General features: G+C 34.8%; 1 protein-coding gene across 1 annotated transcript; it reads right to left on the reverse strand.

Annotated features, from left to right (window-relative positions):
• Positions 1-15: 15 nt before the first annotated feature.
• Positions 16-18,250, reverse strand: LOC120633321 (gamma-tubulin complex component 4). Its single transcript, XM_039903510.1, has 12 exons — positions 18,040-18,250; positions 16,822-16,954; positions 16,033-16,327; positions 15,478-15,658; positions 14,848-15,053; positions 14,119-14,245; positions 6,147-6,303; positions 5,301-5,444; positions 4,415-4,589; positions 2,647-2,848; positions 2,064-2,221; positions 16-674 (listed from the first exon to the last, which is right to left on the reverse strand). Exons 1-12 carry the CDS (start codon positions 18,097-18,099, stop codon positions 512-514), a joined length of 2,001 nt encoding a protein of 666 aa, XP_039759444.1. The 5' UTR covers positions 18,100-18,250; the 3' UTR covers positions 16-511.
• Between the last annotated feature and the right edge of the window lie 701 nt (positions 18,251-18,951).

Raw genomic sequence — 18,951 nt, forward strand, 5'->3', positions numbered from 1 at the left:
CAATAAGAAGTGATATGCCAGTGGTTAGAGCTCTGCCTTTCCGGAGTTCTTAATGTAAGCAATCAAAATATCACTTGCTTTAACTGTGTAGGAAACCTGGATACATGAAGGTTCTACATAACATTCTCAAAGTCTACGATCTGCACTGAGCCAGCGTGTATGGCCTGACTATGGCCTAAACCGTTCTCATTCTAGGAGGTCTATGCCCAGTAGTGGGCCAGTAGTGGATTGATAATGATGATGATACACACTGCTGTCAGGTGATCGACCCAAAATTCGAGGCTACCAATTGATACCATAGAACTTCACGAAGTCTAGACGCGTTATATCCGTTAAAAATAACATCTCAGCATATTTTTGGAAACAATTGTGTGAGCTGATAGAGCAATATTTTGCAAATGCGTATGTCCACATGCAAATTCCTTCAAGCTCTCTTTTCGAGCTGTTCACACTGCTGACAGAAGATCGACCAAAATTTCGAGAAGTGTGTGTTTATATCTCACAAAAGTATTCAATATTGCAGCATATTTGTGACTGATTGTGTAAGTTGAGCTTCGCCGCTGAGCCATCGGTTGTAGTCAAGTCTCATCAGTAACCTCGCCAGGTACACTCCGCACGGACGATCCCGAAACGACACTAGTAGTTGCATCAACTGCTTCACTAGTTTGTTGTACCTAGTTAGGGAAAAACATATTGATGGTTTTATAAATTGTGCTGGATAGAAAATATTAATAGTATAACACTTTATTTTTATACACAATATAACGAAAAAAAGAAACATGAATGAAGAAGTAGAATCCTTAGAATTAGAGAAAAAAAGAGGAGAACAGACTGCATGTGGTATGAAAACGCTCAAATAAACACATGAGAATAACTACATACTAATACATAAACGAAATTACACAATTACATTTGTCCACAGGCTGATACCTACGCTACGCCATAAACCTCGTGACGTCACTACAACATTTATTTCTATAGAATTGCTTTAATAGTACTACTGCTTTATATAATTCATATTAGTACTTATCTAAATATTTAATGCTTTTCCAAATAGAATAATAACTATAGCTTTTGTGAAATAACTTACCGGAAACTAATATCGTAAAATATTATGATTGGTTCGTTTTGTTGTCAACATAGTAAAGGGTACCTGAGCCGTATAAAAGTAGAAGCATTACCTTCTCCAGCATTCATTCTGTATCAAGTAATTGTGGGGGTAAACTCTGCCCGATTATATGTCAAATGTAATAAGTGAAAACTAGTATTATTCCAAGTCCTATCCCCAGGTTTATTAAAGAAACTAATATATATATACTTTCATCATCATCATCATCATCATCATCAGCCATTTTGCGTCCACTGCTGAACATAGGCCTCTTTCAAGCAGCGCCAACTTTTCCTATTTTCGGCTTTCCTCATCCAGTCGATGCCTGCCACTTTTCGGAGGTCGTCGCTCCATCTAGTAGGGGGGCGTCCGACACTCCGTTTACCGACACGCGGTCTCCACTCATATATACTTTAACATAATATAATAAATATTTTAAAAAAGTAAATATATACCTACTATTTAAAAGTCGTCTTCAATATGTAATAATTGCCAGACCAAGGCCCACCTGATAGTGAGAGGAAAACAATCGACTAAACAAAGCAACACTTTGCAGGGGGGCATGGAAAGATTACTTCCTATGTCCTGAGGCGTAGGTGTTAAACCTCATGAGCCTATTATTGCACTGGCAACCAGGCCCTATACATTATCTGGTCACCTCTAACCTTCGGTAGTCGTATTTAAAAAATCCTTTTTTTTAAATTTGATAACCCCTTGAAAAAGTTTATACATTTAACATAACGCTACAACCCTCAAGGTTTGTCAAAAAAAAAAGGTCTTTTAAACGGTTCGCACCGCGCAATGTCTATGTTCCCTTAAAAACAGAGAAAACGAGTAATAGTGTAAAAACGCGGTGGGTGGGTGTATATTGTGTAGAATAGGTAAAGTTTGTATGGGAAAAATTTAGCTATCAGAAGGTCTACATGGACGAAGTAGCAGTAAGTCAATAACATACCGTTCGGAATAGCCTCGCAAGTAATAATCTTCAGCTTCTTTGTCGGAGCCTATTTCGCTCATGCTGCAGAACGAATCGCACAGTTTGAGAAGTTCCATGATATTGCAGAACACTGGGTTGTTAAGCGAGTCCAATAAATCACCAGAGTCGTTGTCGGACTGAAACAAATATAATAAAACATAATTTGATAGGTTTTCAAAGTAGAATTATTATTATTACTAATTCTACATGACTTTCAACCTCCAGGACTCCTCACACAATGAGAAGGGATTAAGGCCGCAGTCCACCATGCTTGCCTAGTGCCTCAGAAAGTGAAGTCGAAGTCACCGCTTCTCAATAATGTAATTTTATAAAATACCACAATTTCTCACGTTAACGGGAAATTCCGAGCGTTACCGCGAGCTTTTAACAGAATAAAAAAAAGATATATAATCACAAGCTGGGCTGGGTTTCAGCCAGTGATGATTCAAAGATTTCTAGAAATTAAAAAAGAGTAAACGGTAAAACATCAAGAAAAAAAATAAAACAAAAAAAGGAAAAAATCCAGTTTGCGCAACGTAGTAAAACTGATGGTAAATATTACCGATGTAACAGTCAAGAACGATTGGCTCAGTATATCGGCAAGGAATGTAGCGTGTGCTTTCTTCAATTTCTCAAAGTCGTTAGTCTTATTGACAGCTTCCATGAGACGTGAGAAGTTAGTCTCCAGCACATCCGCTTGGAGGTAGTGTTGAAGGTTGTCCATCAAAAACATCAGTTTGTTGTGAAGTTGACACATTGAAAATCTGAAATAAATCATATAAAATCAACATGGCGAAACATGGCGTTTTACAGTTTTCATAATATTAATTAAGTCCCAAAATTTCTTACTGGGATCAATACCTTTTTATGGAGCACTGGGTTGGTACACACTCACACGCCAAGTGCTCAACAGGGTACTTAGCTTAGAAGATTCCTAATTATTTATTATTTACTTTTTTATTTATTATTTTTAGTAAATAAGATAATTGTTACTGTTGAAGCTATGGATTTTTATCTGAATGAAACGTTATTATTATTAATAACATCCCTACTAATATTATAAATGTCAATGTAAGTTTGTTTGTTACGTTATCACGCAAAAACTACTTAACCGATCCTCATGAAACTTTGTACACATATTCCTTGAAGTGTTAGAAGTAATATAGGATACTTTTTATCACGACATTAAGCTCCTAGGTTCCTTTGGGGGAGGGGCTGAGTGTTTGACGATTTTACACCATAACTCCGACAAATTATAACCGATCTAAATAATTATTTTTGTACTATAACGTTTACAATATGTGTTTAATTTTGCCCAAACTGTGGTTGGAGATAGAGGACAGAACTCCACAGCGGACAGCAGCAAACTCCTCATTTAAGGCTTAGCAATACTGAATACTTTAATTTTTTTAGATCTACAACTAAATTTAATGCCACATCAAAAAACAAAATCAAACGCAGACGAAGGCGCGGGCAACAGCTAGTAGTAAATATATTAAAGTAGTATGAAAACTACGAACAAACGTGCGAAACTGCACACTCACATAGATGCATGCATTTACGAGGCCCCAATGCTATTATCGAAGTTTTTTAGTTGGAGATACAGTGATGAGACGAGCGGACGCTCGCGTTACTGTAGTGTAGGTAGATTGCGGGGAGTGTGAGTAATTTTGTCAATCGGGTCTCCATATTGCTTTAGCTTATACAACGTGTAAATGTAAACCAAATACTACTTCACAGGCTTTATTAAAGTCTCAGAGACAGTGCATAATGTACCTCACATTATGTACTACTTATTCTCTGAGACTAATCTGTGGAACCGAAAATCTAATAGTTTATGCGTAAACCACTGCCATACTTTTTACGAAAAAAAAATCAGATACAGCTCTAACATCACATGCAAAATTAAAATCATGTGACTCCAATCACTTTATTAAGTACGCGTCGCATAGCGTAGGTACTATGCGCGTGTCGGTCTTTTATTTTCAATAGGACTATCATTAGTAAACACTTAGAATGTTTTGGATTCGTTTGTATGGAATAATAAATATGCTTATTTTGATGAAATATTTTTACAGTGTGGTCATTATGCCATTTACTTATGCATCCTTCAATATTATTTCGTAATTATTTTACACGTTGTATATTTACTGCGTCAATACTTTAAGATAATTTAAAAATTTTATACAGATTACACAGTCCCAACCATCAGCTGTGTATACATTTAAGGTCAAATGGAGTCACGGATTACTATGGCAAAAGAAAAAAGTATCACGGTCATTGATATTATCAATACTCAAATTATGATTAAATATAATTTTAATACTCACCTCTTAGATTGCTTGTATGCCTTCCATAGCACGTGTAAATTGTGTTGTGTCTTCTTTATTACCAACAGAAGTCGGAACATATCGTTATATCGCGCTAAAACTTCCGGCGCGAAGATGAGATGCAGTGGCCATTTAAAGTCGTACTTCAGAATTATGGTGGACCAACCGTCTTCAACTGTCAACAAAATGCGATAATCTTGGCTCAAACTACTAACAATCAAGAACAAAACTCATCAGCTCATATTATACAGCATAGAACCCTATGACCTCCGCTATAAGGTTTTTTGTTCTCTGTAGCTGGTTGAGTGATTTAGTGGCTTAGATAAATTCTTACTAAAGAAACTATTATAATTTCTCTCTCTTAACTCTTATAAAACTAAACAAAAAATCAAAAACTTATTAATGCAATATTGTAGACCCACTTAGAGAATGCCACAACTGGCGAATAAAAAACTAGAATGTCAGTTAGAATGAGATAAAACGATTAAAGAGAGAGACAAGAGAGTATAGGCTGTAAGATCCATCAAGCTGTGACATAAACCGGCCGGATCAAGTGCCATAATCATTATATCAAGCCATAACTGGCCCACTAAAGGGGACGGTTCCCTCCCACAATGGCTTAGGCCTTAGTCCACCCCGCTGGCCGGATTGGTGGACTTCGAAAAGAAACCTTGATTCCGTAACAATGCGAGCTTCTTTTCAATGATAAAATAACCCAGTGCCCTGTTAGCAAAACCTGTTTTAAGGACCCATGAAAAGAATGAACAAGGGAACTATTTCAGAGGAATTAGTTTGTTTACGACCAGTACGTTTGTTTACTAACGGGTAAGTATTTACTTACTAAAACATGCAACTTACGCTGTTTACTGTAATTAAAAAAAAATACCAGTGTTGCCGCTATCGTCGTCAATCTTGGAATTGGCTGACATGTTGGGTTTGACGAACGGTAGCTCGAAACTGAACTTCTCAATATCGGCGCTGTTGCTGAGGAATACAGCCCTGGCTGCCAGTTGGAAGGCGTGGTTCATATCTGCAAGTGACTTAAGTGATTAATCGCGTAATCTCAGTCTGGCTTAGCACGTTTGGGTGTTTGGTGTTTTTTTTCTATTGACGTGATAATGTGTTATAAATCGGTGAACGCCGGTTGCACGCACGAAAAAGCATGACTCATTGTCACGTTCCGCCTGAGCGGAGCGTGCAAGAGAGAGCGCGGAACAAGCGATAGAGAGGCACGATCGGCCTAAGCATTAAGCTTGTGACGCATCTATCTCCCTTCTACTCGGACGCACGTTATCCGTAAACCGACTTTACAGACAACTATTTTTTTTGTCAATCTTCAATATAACAAGGCAGGGTTCTGAAATATACTTATTACTAAATACTAATCGTTTCGCTTTGAGCGGAATCTAGAAGTGTGAACTTAATAACTTAACCTATTTTCCTATTTCTATTTGCAAGCCACTTCGAAATTTAAATAAAACCTATGATAAGTTACCTCCTTGTCGACTATGTTACGAAGTAAAAGATCGTTCCGAGCGATCGTTTTTAATTACGCGACAGATCGGTTTAATATGTAATTTATTGGTCCGCTAAACCACGACAGTAGATTTTCATACAAATTTTGCAGGCCGCTACTTGCATGTATTCGACCAGTACATCAATATCGATTTATCTCGAAGTTTGTCATAATAATGCTGAAATTTCCAATCACGTTTGTAAAATAAATATTTACGTCTGGTCGATGTCCTTGCGGTAGGCTTATCCAGCATAGGCGCAGTGAGACGTAGTAATTCAAGGAACAACTCTCCTCGCCCCAACAAATAGAAGTCCTTCATTAGGCGCAGTTCGTGAAGGAGTTGAGCTTCTTCCACAGCAACTGCCCATAAATGCTGAAACAATGTTCATAGCACTAACTCGTTACAGCACCTTAAGGAATAAGGATGCCATTAAAGAATAGATTTAGATATTGCGGACAGTTTTTACGAAAGTAGGACAGCATAAAAAAAATATTTATCTTCAGTCAGACGAACCATGGTCCGTCAGCATTACGACACAAAATTTAAAGTGCCCTAACTAGCTGACTTGCACTTATTGAATTTAACGTGAGCGGCCTTGAATAATAGTTTAAATGATATCTTTAACCGTAAAAATGTAAAACGCGGAGAGATAAACGCAATCTCGCAAATATTGCATTATAGGAAGTAGGTAAATGTATACCTTAAAATATTTGTTTAGAACTTTAAGAGATTATGTTCGTTTAAACTCGCAATTAAATCTAAGCATATTTACTACCTCATAAGATTACTAACTCAAAGTGATTAGGATGTGTAACATAAATTAGACGAATTTAGCATCAAACCTTATCACCTCCCAATGTAAATATTATTATCTTACCAGGCGAATTATTTTATTCGTGTACCATTTAACTTTTTAGTTCATTACTAAACACGGGTTTCGCAAGAGGGGAATAAATTGATAACACAAAAATTATGAAGTCGACCAATGATTTGGAAATCAAAAAAGCAGATGTTCATGAATTGAATGATAGTGAAACGGATAAATCAGTAGAAATTGTGGATTACGACCAGCTACTGTCTTCAGCCGGAGAATTTGGACTATACCAATTTTTGCTTATCCTTTCAACATGTCCATTTTACGTATTTGGCGCTTCCTCATACTTCACTCAACTGTTTATGACAGAAGTATCATCGGAGCATTGGTGCTGGATACCAGAATTGAAGAATCTATCTGTTTCTGAACGAAGATCGCTGGCAATCCCAAAAAACGAGAACGCAGCGCTTGGATATTCTCACTGCGAAGCATACGTTGCAAATTGGACTCAAATACTCGAAATCGGACAGAAGCCCAATTCTACCTGGTACACAGAACCTTGTCAACATGGATGGGAATACGACAAAACACAAATCCCTTATCCGACCATTTCCAGCGAAATGGGATGGGTTTGCGACTAAGACAACTACCAAGCTACAGCGCAATCTATATTTTTTGTTGGTTCTATTCTTGGAGGTTTATGTATTGGATGGATTGCTGATAGATTTGGACGGTTGCCAGCAGGGGTCATTGGTAATTTAATCGGATGCTTAGCAGGCATATAATATGTATTTGTTACTTTGCACATTAGTATTTATTTATTTATTTATTAAGAGCACTAAAACAAACAAATAGCGTGCATATAACACGTTTAAATATAACACACACAGTAACAAGCACTAATATGCACGTCTATTACAAGTGCACATAACATTGGCAAAGCGTCATGTTAATAAACAAAAAATAACACAGTTGACAAAAAATACAAAATGATAGGTATAATACCTTAACGTTGTAATTTTCTTCAGAAGTATGCCTTCATAAGTAACTGATTATTATAATATACTTATAATAATAATAATTTATTTATTCACAAGAATGTAGGTACATACAGTTTTTAAAATGTAAAGTAGTTATTATAATATTTATACAAACAAATGCGTGCCTCACAACTTATATTGGTGTGTATGTAATAAAAGTATGTAATGGTGCCATTTAAAATCTACTGTCCCTGATTTAGGTAAAAACCTGTATTACAGGCGACAGTGCTCTCCTTAAATTGTTGTCTCGATGATTGAGTGTATGATTGTGCGTATGTGAGTTTGCGTCGCGTAAGTAATTGTGCTCGCGTATATGTTTGCTTATACAAGATAGTTATTATATTAAGTTATATATACATATATAAATTTGTTTTGCAGGTGTATGTGTGTGTTTGTATGTATGTATTTATATTTGTGTGTGTTTGTATGTGCGTGTGTGTGTGTGTGTATATGTGAGTTAGAGTTTTACATATTAATTCGATCCTAAGACTTCCAGAAGAATTTCAGTTTCAGCATATGATTTTGTCAGTAGCCACTCTTTTACACATTTTTTACAGTTAATTTTATTTAGGGGGTATATATTTATATCTCTATTGATTTTATTGTAAATTCTAGAGCTAATGATGTAGTACTGCCTCCCAGCTAGTTTACTTTTGTGCCTTTCTGTTTGAAAGATTATGTCCCCTCTTCTTTTATGTTGGCTTTTTACGTAAGTAGTAGAATTATGTTTACGAATAATAGTTTGAAGAATAAAAAGTTGGCGAACTGATAGAACTTTACAATCTCTGTATAATTCTGTAGTGGAATACCGAAAAGGTCTATTAGTCATCACTTTTAGGATAGCCCTTTGTGCTCTCTCCAACTGTAGTAGCGTTGATTTATGACTGCCACCCCAGACAGAAATGCAGTATGAAAGTAAAGACTGAACTATTGCATGGTATACCATAAAAAGAATTGATTTATTTGCTGATGATCTAAGATTTCTGAATATGTATATTAGTTTCCTTATTTTAGATGTTAAGTTAGATATGTGCAGTTTCCAGGACAAAGTGTTATCAATTTGCAGTCCAAGATATTTTATATTTGAAACATATTCTACTGTAGGACAGGCGCAATATGCATTTTCTAAAGAATTACAGATATGCGCCCTCACTATGCATTTATCAATAGGAGGTTGAGTGGTTGTGGACGAGGAAAAGGTAAGGAATTTAGATTTAATAACATTTAGGCTAAGTAAGTTTGCAGTTAACCAATCGGAAACCATTTTAAGTGCATTCTCGGCATTTTTAAAAGTATTCTCCCACGTATCTCCTGTAACAAGCAGAACGGTGTCATCTGCGTAAGCTATTATTTTGCAATGAGGAATTGGAAGGCAGCAAAGATTATTTATATATATAAGGAATAGCGTGGGGCCTAAAATGCTGCCCTGCGGGACACCATATGTAAGAGGCATATCATCGCTTCGATGTTCAGTTACCTTAACTTGCTGGGTACGATTCTTTAAGTAATCGCTGAAAATATTCAGTGTTATACCTCTTACTCCTATTTTATAAAGCTTAGTCAGTAGTATGGGTACAGAAACAGTGTCGAAGGCCTTAGATAAATCAAGGAAAATGCCGACGCATTTTAATTTTTGATCTAGGGATCTAGTAATCGATTCAGTTAAATATAGAACTGCGTCTTCAGTACATTTTCCTTTTCTAAAGCCGTATTGGTTTGGTGACAACAGTTTATGTGCTTCTAAATAATTAACTAGTCTATTATTCAACACCTTTTCTAAGATTTTAGACAGAGAGGTTAGCATAGATATAGGTCTATAATTGTTTACATTGGTTCTATCACCATTTTTATAGATTGGAATAACTAGAGCCTTTTTATAGGAGTCCGGAAAAATACCCGTGACGAGAGAAAGATTACAAATTTTAGTGATTATAGGAGCAAGCGAGGCAAAGCTAGCCTTTAAGACTTTTGATGGAATCCCGTCCCATCCTACCGCACTATTTGATTTAAGGTTCATAATAATGGTTTCTATTTCTGTTACGTTTACTGGTAGAATTCCAAAAGAATTTACAGGAGAGAGGGTATCAACTATGCAGTTTTCTGGGGAGTAGTTTGGTTGTAAGAGAATCTGAGTTGCTAATCTGCTTCCTACTTCTACAAAAAAACTATTTACATGGTTAAGAGAAGTTTTATAAACAGTTTTTAAATGTAACAATTCTAAAGCAGGGGAGGATGAAGGATAAATATTTCCAACCTTCTTAATTACATGCCAGGTTCCTTTCGTGTTGTTTTTATTTTTTTCGAATTCAAATTTTTCGTAATTTCGTTTAAGTCGCTTTAAAAGATTATTGCAAAATTGTTTGTATCGGTGGTATGTAATTTTAACTGTTTCATGCTCAGTTGAAGCCTTACATTTTTTATATAAGCGATCTCGATGTCTAATGCATCTTAGGAGCCCAGGGGTAATCCATGGTTTAAGTATAGTTTTTTTTCGTGATGTACGACTTTTTTTTGTATTAGCCTCAATAATGCCGCCGAGGATGTTAACTAACTGATTTACAGCGATGTTAGGGTCTTGAGAATCTACTAACTTATTAAAATTTAAATCATCTATGCTCTGTTTGACTTTAGCGAAATCAATAAAAATACGGTCGATTGTACCATGAATTCTTGGAAATTGAATGTCCAGGGATACAATTTCTGGAGAGTGATCAGTCACTGTTGGATCTAATACCAGTGTGGTACTTTTATATCGTGTTTTGAGTAGAACGTGGTCGATACAGGTTTTGTCATGCGTTAAAAAGAAGTGCGATGGCAAAAGGCCATGGCTACAAATTAGGTTTAAATACTCGTCCGATCGACTTTCATTGCTCAATTGAGAAATGTGTATATTTACATCACCCATCACAACCAGCGACTTACAATGACTTACATTAGCAAGAACCGCATTGACACTGTTTAGAAAATCATCTATTTGTTTAAACGAGGGGGACCGATATATAGCAAGAAGACATAATTTATTATTAAAATTACACATTATTGAGCTCGCATTAATTAAAGTTGGATATGATAACGTGCATTGAAGTCCATTTTTAACATATAAAATGACACCGTGGTTTATGATATATTTTGAACAATGCGGTGTATATCCGCTTAAAGTAGGTACTTGGTTTACATTTTTCAGCCAACATTCAGTTAGAACAATTATGTCTATTTCTAGGTTTATACGTCTCAACAAAACCTGGAGCCCATCAAAATTAGAGTTAATACTACGTATATTCATATGAAAAAAAGTTATTGATTTTTTTTTGCTGGGGATGTAATTTCTACACATTTCGGCTTCACACTGAAATGAGGTCATATTTCCCAAATTTTGAAGATCTGAATTTATATTCGTCCAATCAAAATCCAGGAGTAAAAATTAAAAATAAAATCATTGAACGTAGGGAGCAGGAGCGGCTAATAAAGCTCGGTACAAAAATTAGAATTCTAGAACTAGTGGGAAAAATTTTGAATATCGACATGGCATAAATTTGGTTAATTTTGGGCCTCGAAATTAAATAAAAATTGTAGATAATATATTGTGCATAAATTCTTACGAAAATATTCTGAAAGGCTTGGCATAAATGATTATAATAACATATTTGAAGTTGTATTAGTGTATAAAAAATTATAAGTGTAAGTCCGTGTAGGTAAGCTAAGTGTAAGTAAACTCTGAAAGTGTAAAAAAGTGTGTTAGTTTTGAGTTTAGTGTTAATTCTTAATAGTAAAATTAATTTAAATCTCATGCAAAAATCATACGTCCATTTTAGCGTTGCAGTATAGGTACTCAAATTACTTTCTACTAGTCAAACTTTGGCGCTCTTTAGTTTTGAGAGGTCTTCCTCCGAGTCTATCCGGATTTGAGGGGCACCCTCGTTTTTACGTAGATATATCGTCCCACGCGAGGTCCAGCAGAAAGAATATCCGTTTGTTTTAGCAAAATCTCGGGCCAGGAAAAAAATCCTTTTACTCTTTCGGGTAAGGACCTCAGATAGATATATGGGTCTCGAGGGACCTGCTATGTTTATATTCGTGGTATTAAATCGACGTGGGCCCGTGTTAATTTTATTAAACTATTTAAAGTTTGAAATTAGATTATCCTTGACCAGAACACTTGTAAATTCCACAAGAATCGGTTTATTCGTCTCCGATTTTGAAAAAGATCCTTGATATCTAAGGCCTGTATATTTAAAGAAAGTTTAGAGGCCAAATTCAACATAAAATCTTTCAAATCGTCCTTGGTTTCCTTTTGTTTTAAATTTTGAATATTACGTATCTCAATACATGAGTTTACGGATCTCTTTTCGAGGTTTTCTATTTTATTTTCCAGTGTAGAAATATACGCTAAGTGTTCTTTTTGCTCAGCTTCAAACTTGCCCAATCTGATTTTAATCTCAACATTTTCCTGTGATAAAAACTCAATATTTTTTATTATTTCCGTGTTCTGTGTCCTTATTTCATTAATTGAGTCCTGTATCAAAGACAATTTCCGATCCTGTTCATGCGTAAAAGAAAGAAACATCTTACGCATATCGGCAAAAAACGCTCGCGACTCATTGTCATCTTTCCCGTCAAACTTACGCTTCGAACGCATCGTAATATTAACATCTTTGTCGGTACTCGGTGAATTTAACGCCGGTTCCGAGTCGCAGTGATGTATGCGGCCGACGCGGGGAGCAGCGGGGGACGGAGATTGCGTTTCGTGCGACATGTTCGCAAAAAAGTACCAGGGTAGCAGAAATCACAAAGATATCTTCGTTCCACGTAGATTGCAAAGTAGATTTTGACCTTTACTCTATTGGATTAAGGTCAAAATTCACGTACAGAAACATCCGTGGTATTAGTAAGAAACGGCGAGTCGGTTACACTGTCTTGCAGCACTTTATGCACTCCTAATTATGTTCAAGTATTTAATTGATGAAAATTTGTATTATAATTCAATTTTAATACACAAAAAACACGTCTGTAGTTGACCATAGGTCCGGGGAGAGGGGGGATGCAGTGTGTTTGCTAGAAACTTCCAGGAGTTCTGCATATGCCGGTTTTTCATGGGCATGTCTTATGATATGTGCATGATGATGATGTATTTACTGGTACTAGAATATGTTTCACCAAAATACAGGACGATTGTGGCGAACCTACCTAATGGAGTATTTTTTACATTGGGAATGATTGTGTTGCCGTGGTTGGCACTTTTTTGTGAGAATTGGAGAACTCTTGGTTTAATGACTAGTATTCCAATGGCACTAGCATTACTTGCTCCATTCGTCATACCGGAAAGTCCGAGATGGTTAATTTCGCGAGGACGCATCGATGATGCAATATCAAAAGTGACAAATATCGGGCGAATGAACAAAAAAGAAGTACCTCAGAAAGTTGCACGACAATTCAAACTGGGTTTCGAAGGCAAAATAAAAGATAATACAAGTAGCGTATTAGAAGTATTTAGCAATCCATTATTAAGGCGAATGTTAATTTGTATATGCATAGAGTTTATGTGTTGTACAATAATTTTCGATGCATTACTGAGGAGTATAGGGTCATTAGAATTCGATTTCTTTTTATCATTTACTATACTATCTGCAACTGAATTCCCATCACTACTAACAGTATCCTTTACTTTAGACTTAACAGGTAGGAGATGGATATCGAATACAATGATGAGTTTCTGTAGTGTTTTTAGTATTTTGACAGCGTTCGTTCCGAGTGGTTTGCCTTCTGTTCTATGTGCTGTGGTCGCAAGGTATGGTGTAAATATTTGCTATACGGTCGCTTTGCAATGGACCGCAGAAATGTTACCCACACCGGTTAGAGGATCCGGTACATCTGTAGTTCAAATTTGCGGATATGTTGCTACAGTTATATCACCTTATATTGTATATTTGAAAGTGTATATTCCAGGACTCCCGTTAATAATAGTTGGTATAATAGCTACTATAGGGGCAGTGGCAGCAATGTTTTTGCCAGAAACAGCTGGCAAAAGTATGCCACAGACATTCGAAGAAGCCGAAAGTCAAATTAGAGAAAGTAAATTTTTCGATATTCCGTTTTTGCGTAAGAAGAAATAAGAATGGTAGATAATTTTGTTTGTTCTGAAAACGTGATTTTGCTTGCTCTGACACCGAGTCAAAATAAGCAGAATATGTAATAAATACAAAAACAGTAACTTATAGCAATTTTTTTTAAAAATAAGCAGAATATGTAATAAATACAAAAACAGTAACTTATAGCAATTTTTTTTAAGTTTTCTTATATCTGAAATCAAATTATTGTACTGACGAGTTATCATACCTTTGTAACACATTCCTTGATTTCTCTGACAACACTTCTCAAGTTACTAACTTCGAATATTTCAGGATTTTTTAATTTTTGCAATTTATCATGAAACTCAGCTTCGTTTTCCTCCCAAATAGTAAACCTGAAAATATCATATAATATTATCTAAAGATAATGTCTCTTTATTTATATTCTTCACGGCACTTAATCGATTTTCTGGAGCTTCGAATTTCGCACCCTGGTGCCCGATTCACCAACTTTTTGGAAAATTAGTGAAACAGCAGCTGTCCTTGACCTATATATATAATCTATGGGAAAAATTACGTTTTTTTGTATTATATGTTTACTGAGATTTTGGTTTTTTTTTATTATTGACTTATATTATATTGATTGATAAAAACACTTTAATACTTTCTGAAATAATAAATGCGAATGTTTGTTGGTTTTATTATCCTTCCTTCATTAAGCAAAAAATTTACTTGATTTTTGGCATAGAGTTAGTTGTAAGGACGGAGAGTAGCATAGGCTACTTTTTATCGCAGGAATAAAAATGGTTATCAAGGGGTTTTTAAACACCTTCATAAATGGGGGCAACAGCTATTAAGTATATACAAAATCCTTGAAAATTTTAAATAATGAATGAAAACTTGTGTAGGATTTTTTTTACTTAAGATTTAGAAATTTTTGTATACGAAACTACAGGCAAGCTCTAATTATACAATAAAAATGTCATAATATCTGTACCTTCTGGAATCAGCGTTAATCTTTTGTAATGTCAACATAGGCCTGTTTATAGTAAAACTATTGCTCTTCTTAACTTTCTTAGGATCAAAACCAAACAATATGACTGTCTTGCCAATAAACAATATTTCCTGAGCTAATGATAGTGGTATGAAATACGGTATCATGGTGGGATTGAGGTTATAACCACAATCTAATGTTTGTTGCAACTGTAACAAAAAAACACAGATACACGATAAACACAGATAGCTATGATGTTTTATCACAAATTAATAATACCTGATTTTCAATTTAATTATGACGAAGTGATAATTTTTATTATGTCTCTCAAATTTAAATTTAAAGCAAAATGTGAACAACTTCATACTGGTTAATGTAATTGAATTTTCTGGCAAAATATATTTGAACATGTGACATTGTAATATAAATGAATGCATTTTTCATGGAAAATCTTTCTAGCAGTAGGAATGACATAGAAATTTTATTTTATTTCTGCTAAAAACATACCAATATCTGATATTTTGGTATAATTTCATTAGATTTTTATTCACAAGAGCAAAAACAATTACAACAAACTTACAACTAGCATAAACATGCACTTTAAGAGAAGACTAATAATATTTTTCTACTTACTGTTGAAACAAGTGATTTGTCACATGTATTTGTTGTAGATTGCGATGAAACAAAGGTATCAGAAGCATCATTTTTCTTAGTTTGATAAACGAAAAATTCCTCATAAGGATCTCTTAAATGACCATACAACAGCCATGTGCACAGCTGATTTATAAATACTGTATTGACATAAGAAAATATTCTGTAAGAAAAGTTAAAATTTAATGTTGAGCGTCTAAGTTGAATCTCAAGCAAGGCACCACAAATGATTGGAGTAGTTGGAAAACTATTTGCTCTAAGCTATAAGTACCTATGCATTGTGGTTAAAACACTGTCGAGTGGGTAACCACACTCAGGCAAAGATAATTATTATATAAACCTTTCCTTCTTTGTCTTGTTTCTGTGGAAAGGCTAAGTACGCTATTGAGATCTCATCCACTTAGTTTCCAATGTACCTAGCTTTATTAATTTTATATGTAGGTATGCAAAGGAGGTTGTCTATCAAAAATATTTAAATGACTAAAGCAAACCTTTGTAAAAAACAAGTTAACAATAAATTAACTATATTATACTTACTGCAAGATAGCTTCATGCACAAATTTATCTCCATTTAAAATATACTGATGTATGAGACTCAATATTTGGCAGCCAGTCAGTCTCCTTTCCTTAATTGTCCTTATAATCTTATTCAGTGTCATAAATAACCCTTGAAACTTTTCCACATGACTGTATACAAATGATAGTGTATAATTCTTGTTGCCAATAACCAAAACTTCTACATCCTTTAAAGTCTTTTTATATGACTGGAGTATTTCTGACATGCCTTCACTAAGTGCTTGGCCATACAGTCCGTATGATCTATGATCTGAGGCTGAAAAATAAAGCTTACTTAGTATTCATGTCTAAGTTGCTCTCTAAGACTGTGAGATACAGGGGCAGACTGAACCCAAACCAGATTAAAATGTAAAGATGATTGAAAAATAAATTACGATTGTTTTACATAACTTTAAAGAATTAAATGTAGAATGTTGGTCATATAAAAATAGATCTTTGGGTATAAAATTTAAGATTTTATTTCCCATAATAAAGATTGGACCAGTTTTTATACTATATTCGCATTAAACAGGTTTTTTTAGGTTCATATCATTTCTGTTCAGTGTTTTAGTCATATGAATGTTATATTGTGTGGGTTTTTTTTTTTAATTGATTGCAGTTATAGTATCTATCTTGTAATGAGGCCCTCTTCAGCGGGTGCACTTCGACCCTCCAGGATCTTTTGTGCTCTGCAGTTATAGTAACAACTTTGTGAACATTATGCTGTATATAAATCACACATTTGGTAATTCGAGAGTTGCATTAACAAACCTGTCAGAATTTTTCTAGCATGGAATGATGCCTCCAGTATAAAACTTTGTATTTTACTATGGTTTTTAGCAATGTTGTGTATTCTGTTATAAATTTCTGCATCTCCCTCATTGGCATATGTTACAGGTTTTGTCTAAAAAATAAACATAATTTTTTTCATTGTCATTCTTCTTCTTCTGCTGTCATGTCAATTGGTAACAATCAATTGTGAAATCACAGTCTAAATCTTCCACCAAATGTTTTTTCCCGAAAGAAAAGCAGCGGTTTCTCTGCTGGAAGTAATATATCATCCTCTGGTTTGTTTTATAGATTTTTCCAGAAGGCTGCTGATGTTAAAGCATCAGCGAGGGCAGGAACAGATCCAAACAACACCCTTTACACTGCCTCCACTTTAAATTTACAAAGATCTGTTTAACTTGAGGATGGGCCTATTAGGGCCACAGTGCACCATAACTGCGCTCACACCAAGATGCATCGGTTTTTACTATGCTAATGTCTCTGATGCTGCTTTTGTTGGATGGTTTTATTAAAACAATTCCTGTGAGTTGCCTCCAGTGAATGAGCATTATTTAAACAAGAGATTTTAAGAAGCTTTAATAGCTCAATGGTTAATAGTCAAGAAACACATACAATGTTAACACAAAAACTTAACAGCCTTGAGCAGAAGCAAAGGGCTAGAAAGCAATCAGTATATTTAATATACACTAAGATGATCAGCTTTTTAACATCCCATTGCTGGGTGAACGATGCCTCAGGAGAGAAGGCTTTAGAGCATAGAACCCACCATTCTGATGCACGGTGGGCTTTAATTACTGTGATTACATTTAAGTGATCAAACACTATACAAGTCTATACCCCATTAGCTTCCTAACTATAAGATGATACTAGGATTTTTTTTAAATAATAATTAAATCCTAATATTACACCCAACAAAGGATTTGAAACCAACACCAGCTCATGTTTCATGTGTGTACTCTCTCTCGTACATGGTAGTACGAGAAGGTCTAATGTGGACAGAAAAATAATTCCAGTTCTGTAAGGTTAGAGATTGCTTAGCAGTTACGTTGTAGATTTATCTAAAGAGCGCCTATTGAAAATAACGTGTGGTGTTGTGTTAAACGAAACTATAAATTATAACATAGGTACTTAATTGTCTGGTTTTTTTACCTTAAGAATTAATTAGAATAGTTTTTGTTCAACTCTTCGAATAAATATTACCTGAGAGATATGTGCACTCTGAGAACAATCCCACAGAATCAGCAGCGAGTCATGTATCATGCTTAATTTTAGTTGTTATTAGAGTACAACAATTTCAATTGTTATACCTTAATTTCACTGTAAATAAGGGATCAACGCGGATGTCACTAAAAAAACATAAAGGCAATTTTATTTTTATTTACTTCTTCTTTTTCTTTAGGAGTATGGCTTTAATAAACTATTTAATTAATGAAATTAACGATTTCCTCTTCTTTTGATTTCAATTCAATTCAACTATTTTAAAACAAATTGAAACTGACAGTGACACTTATGTCACTGGTACCTACCACAGACTAAAGACAGACTACAGAGTATAAAGAGATAGAGCATTCAATTCGAACGGTTATTCATGAGGGATTAAGATTGGCTTTCCACAGCGCATTAGTAAATCTAAGTAAAGTAACTACGGAAAGCAGAAGACCTCCTCTAAATACGAAAAAAGCATGCGCTAGTATAGCAGTAGGATGCACTTACACTAGTGTATCCTATATTTATAAAACGTCATAAACAAAATAACATATAATATTCTGCTCAAAAAGGAAATACACAAAAAAATGGGGATACTTTATGACGAATTGCCTCAAACTAAATGACTATAGTATTCACCGAGTAAGTGTTTAAGTAATAAAAACTTTGTTTACGTTGACAAAGGTGTAACCGTAGCGTAGTTATTATATTTCCTTTGTTCTTCATGTCTATGTCTGAAATAATAAATAATATCTTAAGACCTGTTGTAACTAGTAACATGGCGTGTTATGCGCAAAATCATGTATGAGACTCTAAATGAGACTATTTAAAACTAGAAAAAGTTTATTAAAGTTAACATAGCAATTGACTGACTGCAATTCAAAGGTCTGTTTTTCATTACTTGGG

This window comes from Pararge aegeria, chromosome 21 (assembly GCF_905163445.1).
Source record: "Pararge aegeria chromosome 21, ilParAegt1.1, whole genome shotgun sequence".
NCBI lineage: Eukaryota > Metazoa > Arthropoda > Insecta > Lepidoptera > Nymphalidae > Pararge > Pararge aegeria.